This window comes from Dipodomys spectabilis, unplaced genomic scaffold, assembly GCF_019054845.1.
Source record: "Dipodomys spectabilis isolate Male_0828 unplaced genomic scaffold, ASM1905484v1 ptg000067l, whole genome shotgun sequence".
In the NCBI taxonomy this organism is placed as follows: Eukaryota; Metazoa; Chordata; class Mammalia; order Rodentia; family Heteromyidae; genus Dipodomys; species Dipodomys spectabilis.
This window is the reverse complement of record NW_024870744.1, coordinates 6345931-6355478: the sequence shown is the minus strand read 5'-3', so window position 1 is coordinate 6355478 and position 9548 is coordinate 6345931. Positions and strand designations below refer to the sequence as shown.

The 9548-nt window shown below is 63.2% G+C and overlaps 1 protein-coding gene across 1 annotated transcript; it reads left to right on the top strand.

Annotated features, from left to right (window-relative positions):
• Positions 1-5066: 5066 nt before the first annotated feature.
• Ppp1r26 (protein phosphatase 1 regulatory subunit 26) lies at positions 5067-9548 on the top strand. The gene has a single exon (XM_042681184.1). It carries the CDS (start codon positions 5123-5125, stop codon positions 8714-8716), a length of 3594 nt encoding a protein of 1197 aa, XP_042537118.1. The 5' UTR covers positions 5067-5122; the 3' UTR covers positions 8717-9548.

The following is a 9548-nucleotide window of genomic DNA, read 5'->3' as shown; positions in this document are numbered from 1 at the left end:
ATTAGAAAACTGCAACCAGGCATGGAAACATTCAGTGTTTCTTGATCCCAAACCAACTTCTAAGTTCCCCAAGCTGCTAAGGCTAGAAAAACTCTCATTCTCCCCCAAGTCTCTGAATTGGGGTCTTATCAAATTTCTGGCATGTTCTAGCCCCAGAAGGAATGCCCAGTTTGCACATTCTAGGAGTGCGGTGCTTGGAGGGCCTGCCATGCCTGAGACACCTCCAGTCTTGCACAAATATCCCTGGATCATTCTTAAAAGCAAAATAAGACTAGCGAAGATGTCCAAAGCACAAGGCCCGCGAACAGCAGAGCCCCAGAAAACCACCTGCTGCTCCCTCCTTCTAACCAGGTGGCGGTGTGCAGAAGGTACAGGGCACAGGGTACAGGGGCACAGGGCACAAGACAGGGGCACAGGGCACAAGACACTGGGCATAGGGGCACAGGGCATAAGGCATAAAGCACAGGGCACAGGGGCACAGGGCACAAGGTATAGGGCACAAGGAGGGCACAGGGGCACAAGACACAGGCCACAGGGGCACAAGACACTGGGCATAGGGGCACAGGGCACAGAACACAGGGGCACAAGGCACAGGACACAAAGAGGGCACAGGGCACAAGCTACAGGCCACACTGGCACAGGACCCAAGACACAGGGCACAGGACACAGGGGCACAGGGGCACAAGACACTGGGCATAGGGGCACAGGGCATAAGGCACAGGGCACAGAGGACAGGGCACAGGACACAGGGGCACAGGGGCACAGGGCACAGAGGCACAAGACACAGGGCACAGGGCACAGGGCACAGGGCACAGGGTACAGGACACAGGGCACAGGACACATGGGCACAGGGCACAGGGGCACAGGGCACAGGACACAGGGGCACAGGGGCACAGGACACAGGGGCACAGGGCACAGGGGCACAGGGCACAGGACACAGGGGCACAGGGGCACAGGACACAGGGCACAGGGCACAGGGGCACAGGGCACAGGGCACAGGGCACAGGGGCACAGGACACAGGGCACAGGGCACAGGGCACAGGGGCACAGGACACAGGGCACAGGGCACAGGGGCACAGGGCACAGGGCACAGGGCACAGGACACAGGGCACAGGGCACAGGGCACAGGACACAGGGGCACAGGGCACAGGGGCACAGGACACAGGGCACAGGGCACAGGGGCACAGGGCACAAGACACAGGACACAGGGGCACAGGGGCACAGGGGCACAGGGCACAGGACACAGGACACAGGGGCACAGGGCACAGGGCACAGGGCACAGGACACAGGGGCACAGGACACAGGGCACAGGACACAGGGGCACAGGGGCACAGGGGCACAGGGCACAGGACACAGGACACAGGGGCACAGGACACAGGGCACAGGGGCACAGGGGCACAGGACACAGAACACAGGGCACAGTGGCACGGGGCACTGGAAGTTCTCTCAATCTTCTAGGCAGGGGGCATTGATGGATTCCCTTCTCAGCTTTACAGACCTCCTAAGTATGGAGGGAGTCCCCGGACAGCTAGTGTCCCGGAGCCGTGTGCGCACACGCAGGACCATGCGGCCAACAGACGCCGAGGCAGCTGGGGGCTTGGGCAGGGGAGACAGACCGGGACCCGCGGGGCCGGCTGCCAGCGCGGGCAGGCCGGGCTCGACCCTGCGCTTCCGGGCGCGGAGGGCAACTGTGCGGGCGGCGGGCGGCGGTCCCGGGCGCCCGGCCCGAGAGGCGCGCACCGCACGACCGCGGCCCGCAGCTTTCCCACGGCCCCGCCCCCGGCGGCCGCCCCGCGCGCCCCGGGGCCCGGGACCCCGCGGCCCGGCCCGGCGGCGGCGGCCCCGCGCGGCGGCAGGTGGGCGCGCTCGCGCGGGCGGGGGTCCGGCCGGGCCGCGCGCCTCCCCGGAACTCGGCCGTGCCATTCCCATGATGCCCAGCCACCGGGCACGGCTTCCGGAGCGCGGCCGCCGCCGCCGCGGGTAGGTGGCGCCGCGGCCGCCGGTGGGGAGGGGGGGTCGCCGCGCCCCGCCCCTTCCCGGGCCCCGCGCGCCCCGCGCCCCCGCGCCGCCCGCCGCCGCCCCCGGGACGCGGCCAGGCCGAGCCGGGGACCGAGCAGGCCGCGGCGGCGGCGCGGGGCCCCGGGGAGGGGCGGGGCGCGGCGGGCCGGGGGCCGCTCCCGCGCCCGCCTCTCCCTCCGCGCCCCGCGTTCCCGCGGAGCCGACGGGGCGGGGCGGGGCGGGCCCGGGCGAGGCGCAGGTGAGGTCCGCGGCGCGGGGACGCCGGCCTCGCCCGGGGTGGCCGCTGCCCTGTGCGGCGCGCCGAGGCCTGCCCGCCGGCCTGGCCGGGCTTGCGAGCCCCGGAAACCCCCGCAGACCCGCCCGCGCCCACCTGGACTGGCGGGCGGCTCTCGGCGCCCTTCCCTCGCCCCTGCCTCCGGGCGGGGCTCGGACCCCGGCCGCGGGGGTCGCCGGCGCCTGGGGCCAGCCTGGGGCAGGGGCGGCCCGAACCCGGCCCAGTACCCGGGACCCGAGCCAGCCCACGCCCACTTCTGATTCCCCTTCTCGGGACGGGGCCCCGCCTTCGCGGAGGGGAGACCCGATCTGCCCGGGTCCCAGCTGGCCTGACTGAAGGGGAGTTGCGGGGAGTAGGGGGGGTCCGGGAATGGGGGGGTGCGTCCCTTCCAGGGGTGGGTGTCCCGTCCGAGGAAGCCCAGAGTCCCTCACCACAACCTAGACTTGGACACATGGCCTGGGTGCAGGTGCCCGTGTTCCCACGGCCACCCCAGAGGCTGGATGTCTGGGCAGCTGTGTGACCAGGCTGGCTCTGCCTTGGCTCCTACCTCCGGCCGCAGTCAGGGAGGTTTCTTCAGGGGACTGCCTTCTGCTTCGTGTGTTACACTAGGTGTTCGAGCAGCTGGGCTGTCCACGGATTCCCAGGGCAGTGGCCACGGATTCCCAGGGCAGTGGCGGTCACTTCCAGGCTGTGAACAAGATGTGCTGCGACGCTGCTGGTCCCCAGCTCTACACCTGGCTCCGCTCCTCACGTGCCAAGGCAAGATTGCTGCTTCAGGAGTTCATGCTCTTGAATTCAACTCTACAGTCCAGGCTCACACAGTCCTGTCATTTACCTGAGTTTGAGGAACTGCATAGGTCCCTAGCCAGCAAGAGAACTTGTCGCCGCTGCCCTGTGCCTGTATGGGTCCATCCGTGGCTTATGGCCAGTAGGGCAGTAGTAGAGGACTGAGCTCTGGCTCAGACAGGCACACCTCTGCCCCTCCAGTACCTCCACCTCGTCAGTCAGCTGCAGTCGGTGTGTTCGGTCTCAGGGTAAATCTCCCAGAGTTTAATTTTGATGACATATGTTTCTGTAAAAATATGTATGAACTACAGCTCCAGTCTCCGAAGTACATTCTCCAATTCCTGATTAAAAAAAAAACAATTCCTGGGGCTGGGAATGTGGCTTCATGGTAGAGTGCTTGTCTAGCATGCATGAGGCTCTCAGTTCAATTCCTCAGTACCACATAAACAGAAAAAGCCAGAAGTGGTGCTGTGGATCAAGTGGTACAGTGCTAGCCCTGAGTAAAAGAAGCTCAGGGATAGGCAGGCCCTGAGTTCAAGCCCAGGACTGGCAAAAAAAAAAAAAAAAAAACTATCTTAAAAAGCCAGCTGAGGGAGACAGGCATACAGGTACACACCTGCAATGCCAGTATTTGGGGAGCAGAGACAGGAGGATCTGGAGTTTGAAGCCGGCCTGAGCTGTGTGTGGAGTGAGTTGGGGGCAGTCTGTGCAGGGAGGGGTTGGGGGTACTAGGTGAGGGTGATTTCAGTATAAGAACAGTGGAGATAAACTTATCCTCCAATCCTTTTGAAAGATGAGTCTGGACATAGGATTTCAAGCGTTGCAGACATTTGAATTCTGCTTTCATTTTTTAGCACAGATTGGTAACGGCCAGTGAGTTGTTTTTGGATTGGCAGCACTGGCCGGGTCTGCCATTGAGACAGCTCTGTATCTAAGTGCTGGCCCGACCTCTCTGGGCAAAGGTGCATGGCTTGTGAACAGCAGCTCGGAGTTAAACAGAGCTCGAGGACCCACAATGGAAGCAACGCGAACACACACGGGCCAGGTCCGCCTCCTCCCTACAGTGGTCCTGAGAGAAGTTCATCTTCTCGGTATCCATCAGTCTTGTGCCTGATCACGTTGCCCTCCCTCCCAGGAGAGTATCCGAGGCACCTGGGAAAGTACCCTGAGGCCGAACACATGGATCACAGCTGAGCTGTCAGTCTTCCCGCATTCCTCTGCAGCTCTACTCCCTCCTCGGCTGTCCAGGAAAGGCTGTCTGAGCTGTCTATTTAGAGAGTTGCAGGACTCACCTAGTTGAGCTATGGAAACCGGGCCGTGACCACACTGCCTGAACAGGGCAAGCAGCTGTGAGTAGGGCCATGTCTATACTGCTGAGCTAACTGTAGACTTCCAGGAGCTGTCCTGGCAAGTGCATTTTACCATGTTCACATAGGAAGGCTTGGTGTCAGTGACCGTGATGCTCAGGGAAGTGCTTTCTCAGTTGCTCACACTGTATGACTGTTTGTTTCAGGAGTGCCTCTGTCATGGTGGGAAGGGACCCACCTGAGAAGCTGGACTCATCTGGACACGCATTCGTGCTCCTTCTTTTTCCTGCACAGAGAAGCGTTTGTGTGGCCTTGTCTCCTCCCAGCACCCTTTAGAGGTAAATAATGCCTGTGTTGTTCTCTGACGGAGAAGCTGCAGGCCGGAAAGGGGAAGGCAGAGCTGGGGCTGTGACGCTGCACACTCCTCCAGGTGCAAAGTTCTGGAAGTATTGTCTTACTGAGCCTCCGCTGAGTCCTGGCCCAAGAGAGGACAAACTGCATTTACAGCAGAGGACACTGAAGCACAGGAAACATGAGCCAGCTGCCCAAGGAGCCCCAGCCAGCGGGCCACGGGGTGGAAGGCCAGGCAGGCTGTTCTTGGTGGCCGCCAGCCAGGTCCCCACACGAAGCGGGCTTGTCACACGCATCGCGCCACTGTGGTTTCTGTCCTCCCAGGATGTGAAAGTGGTGGAAAGAGCCAGCAGGGTGCACCTGCACACCCTGTCCCTCTGCTAGGATGTTCCTCATGAACGCCCCTCCAGTGGTCCCGCTCCAGTCTAGGTGGGAGGCCTTTGGCCCGCCTGGAGGATTCCAGTTCCCCACCCGAGCCTCGGTCAGCGCTGGAGTGCGCATGATCATCAGCTCGCTGCCACGTGAGGAGCCTCTGCGGGGCATGAGCGATGGGCGTGCCACGCAGAGGGACCAGCGAGCAGAGCCAGGGCTGGGGGCCGGCCCTGCCATGCACAGGGAGCAGCCTGTGTTTGTTACCTGTGGCCTTGCTGCTGACGGTGGCCCTCTGGGGCGGGAGGAAGCGGTGCACCTTGACCCCTCGGTGCTGGACTCGGACAGCGATGACTCCGTCGACCGGGGCATCGAGGAGGCCATCCAGGAGTACCTGAGGGCCAAGAGCGGGGCTTCTCAGCCCAGCCCCTCAGCACCTCCTCCCTGGCCCGCCCCGCCTCCCCTCAGCCCTCCCACACGGGCCCCCAGCTCTGTCAGCACCCCTGGCAGCTCTGCGGGGGCCGGCCAGGGTTCCACCTCTCCAGGCAGCGTGAGCAGTGAGGACTCCTTCGAGCAGAGCATCCGGGCAGAAATCGAGCAGTTTCTGCATGACAAGAGACAACACGAGAACAAAAAAGGTGTGGGGCCTGTAGATGGGAACACAGAGCCCGGTGACAGTGCTGCCACCAGACTTAAACCCTGCAGGGAGCCTCCCCCCAGGACGGCGCCCAGGCAGGACCCCGCAGGAGCCTACAAGGAGTTTGTCTTCCGGAAGCATCCCCGGTTGGCGAAGGCGAACGCTCAGCCCAAGGCCGAGGAGCCTGACAGCCCCAGCCGCACGAGGCTGGCCGTGCCCAGGCCAGAGGCGGCACAGCAGCGGGGCAGGGCCAGGAGGAACGCCAGTGCTGCCCGCAGAGGCAGGCGACTGCGGAGTGTGGCCTCTGTGCCAGAGGCCTCGGACTCTAGCAGCGATGATGGCATTGAGGAGGCCATCCAGCTGTACCAGCTGGAGAAGACCAGGAAGGAAGCCAGCGGGGACCCACCGCCCAGAGCCCCTCTCAGAGAGGAGAGGGGGCCCAACACCCCTGCCAGCGGTGTGGGCAGCACCCTGCCGAGTCCGGTGCTGGAGGCCCACGGGAGGACCCCAAGCAAGAAAAAGCCAGCAGCCCCCAAGGCCGTCGGTGTGCCGGGGGGGCTTGACCCCGATCACCCCTCCAAAGCCCCTGTACCTCCAGGACACGCAGCCAGCAGGAGCGAGTCTGCAGAGCAGGCCCCGTGCCAGGCGGAGGCATCCGCCGAGCTGATGTGTGCAGAGGCGATCCTGGACATCTCCAAGACCATCCTGCCGGCTTTCGGGCAGGGCGGCGACCCGCTTTTCCCCAGGGGCCCACTCTTCTGTGCCCCAGCCACCCCGGCCCACTCTGGTGGCGACAGCAGCGCAGTGGACAGCGACGACAGCATAGAGCAGGAGATCCGGACGTTTCTGGCTCTCAAGGCACAGGTGGGGAATCCACAGCCTGCCCAGCACCCGCCGTCACCACCGGGCCCCAGAGCCCGGGCTGGCCCCACCACAACCCTTCTCTCTAAACCACCTGAGCAGCCTGGAGGCTGCAAAAGGAAGCGGAGAGGTGGAGGGGGCAGTGCCCCAAGGCCAACCACACCCAAGAAAACCAGGGACCCGGTAGACAGTGCCCAGAGTGGCAGCCATAGCCAGACGGTGGTTGAGCCTGGCTGCGAAGGGCAGGACTCGGCCAGCCAGGCCAAAGCCAGCAAGGCCCCAGCAGGGCAGAACGAGGCCAAGAGCCAGTCTGTCCCCTCCAGGACAGTTGGGCTCATTGATTCGCATGCGGCTCCAGGCTTCGGGAACACCAGGAAGGCAGACAAGGGTGGAAGCGTCAGAGAGAAAGAGAGTTCTGAGGACAAGAGTAGCTCACTAGACAGTGATGAGGACCTGGACACGGCCATCAAGGACCTGTTACGATCCAAGCAGAAGTTGAAGAAGAGGTGGAGGGACCCCCAGGCTGTGGGCAAGAAGAAGGTCAGGTTTAGCACCACGGAGACGCATTTTGTGGATAAGCATTGTGGGCTCCCCAGAGACTGGGCAGACGGGAGCCCACAGGTGCTGAGGAGCTGTCTGTCCAGGTCCAGAGGCCCCAGCGGGGCAGGTCTGGGGGCTCCAATGTCACGAGCCTTCAGCAGCACAGCAGAGAGAACCAAGGCTGGCGGCTCGGGGGCCAAGGCTGCAGCGCTGGCTTTCCAGACAGGAAGGACCCCCCACAGGACCATGCCTTCCTGGGACATGGAAGCCAGCCTCGGCCCTCCCTCAGCCTCCAACCCCAGCTCCCTGTCCGAGGACAGCTCAGTGGACAGTGACGATAGCATCGAGCTGGAGATCAGGAAGTTTTTGGCAGAAAAGGCCAAGGAGTGTGTGAGCACTTGCGTTCAGCCAGGGAGTCATGCTGCTCTGGGACCAGGGGGCCTGGCCAGGCCAGAGGTGCTATGCAGGAAAGAGCCGGCACCGCAGCCTGGGATACGAACCCGGAGCCAGAGAGCCAGGGCGGGCCCTCTGCTGACTGCAGGAGGCTGGGGCATGGAGCGGGCTGGGGCAGAGAGTGCTGCCAGCCTAGGTGTCCAGGGTGGAAAGGGAGCCTCGCATGCAGAGCAAGCCGCCCGCCCACCGGCTGCCCTGGGCAGATGTGAGGCAGCACTGCCCAGGGGTGGCAGTGGGAACGCCTCTGCCAAGACGCCTTCCGGGGGCAAGAGGAACACTGGTGACCACAGAGACCAGAGCCCGCGAGGGGCCGAGCCGGCCGCTGCCGAAAGTGCTTTCGGCCAGCTGCCTAGCTGTGCCAGAATGACCACCGAGGCTGCGGGCACCGGGAGCATCTTTCACCTGAACTATGGCAGCGGGACGTTGCTGACCCCCAGCCCAGGACCCCAGGCTGACCTCACCCTCCCCTGGAGTGACTTTGCCCACCAGAGCAGGCTTTCCAGCCCCTGGACACTGAGCGCAGAAGGTCGGGGCTCCCCGTGGACAGGTGACCCCGGGAGCTTGAAAGGGAAGGGGGCGGAGGGGCCCACGAGGGGCCGGAGTGGCTGCACCCCGGGCCCCCGGAGGAGCCTGCCCTTCGCCAGCTTCCCTCCTCGGCTCTCCACCCAGATGGTCCACTTTGGGAAGAGCATTTCCTGGGGGGGCAGGCAGGCCGGCCTCTTCAGTCCCCACCTGGGCCTGCCTCTGCAGAGCCCAGCCTTCTCGGCCTTCAGGGAGACCCAGGTCGGCCACAGCCCTGTGTTTGGGAGCCCGTACTTGCTCATGAAGGACAGCGGGCCCCGGCCAAACAGGAGGGCACAGGGAGAGCTCCGCCTGCACTGCAGAAGCCTGGGCTCCGGGGAGGACATCTCAGACCTGAGGTACGGCCACCTCGCGGGCGACGGGGACCAGCAGGACCTGGAGGCCCTGGGCAGCGATGCCAGTGAGTACAGCGACACCTGGCACTGGCGGAGGCGCAGTGGTAAAGGGCAAAGCCCTCAAGCTGTGATGGGAGCCCCGGATCTTGTCACTTCGGTAGGAAGCGGTGCGGTGGTAAAGGGCAAAGCCCTCAAGCTGTGATGGGAGCCCCGGATCTTGTCACTTCGGTAGGAAGCGGCGCGGTGGTAAAGGGCAAAGCCCTCAAGCTGTGATGGGAGCCCCAGATCTTGTCACTTCGGTGGGAAGCGGCACCACCATGTGCGTGCGTGTTTGCACAGGTCTGCACCTAGGTGGGAAAGCGGCTGGTGGTGAAAGAGCGGAAACCAGAGAGTCCTTTCTTGTAGCCCCGTGTGTATGTATGTTAACTTGAAATTACGTTTTTATTTAACAGATGTGTCCTGATAAAGATAGGTTTTGTAGCTTTTTGTAAATTATTTCAAGTGTTGTTAAAAAAAATATTTTTGGCCAATACTGTGGTTCCGTTTTGTAGGGCATCCCTAGCCGCAGGCTTCTGTGGTCTGCTCAGGCGGGGAGGCGGATGAGCTTTGCTGATGAGCTTTGGCGCTGTCTTTCCCAGCCACAGCCAGAGGCTTGGGCCAGCGCCTCCTGGCCACCTGCTAGCACACAAGCTGGGGCTTGGGGAAAGTGGCACTGGCCTGCTCGGAGCCTGCCGTCCTGTGCTGTGCCCAGAAGCTGGCAGGAGCTGCAAAGAACCCCAGGTCCCCAGGGGCCTCCGAAGACTGCAGTCACAGCCTGAGATGAGAGAAAGATTCAAAGCACAAAGTCCTCTGACCAGCCGTTCTGTCCGGTCCCGTCCGATCCCGTCCCGTCCTGTCCGGTCCCATCCCATCCTGTCATCCTAAGTGAGGTTGGAGCCTCTGGCTCTGCAGCTCAGCCCTGAGCTGGACCATGTCCAGTGTTGCCCAGTGTCTAGAGAACTCGAAGATCTCAATAAACCTCTTTTTCTATGAGA

What these genes read in the sequence shown, in the direction of transcription:
- Ppp1r26 (XM_042681184.1), top strand. Translation starts at nt 5,123, where the DNA reads ATGTTCCTCATGAACGCCCCTCCAGTGGTCCCGCTCCAGTCTAGGTGG.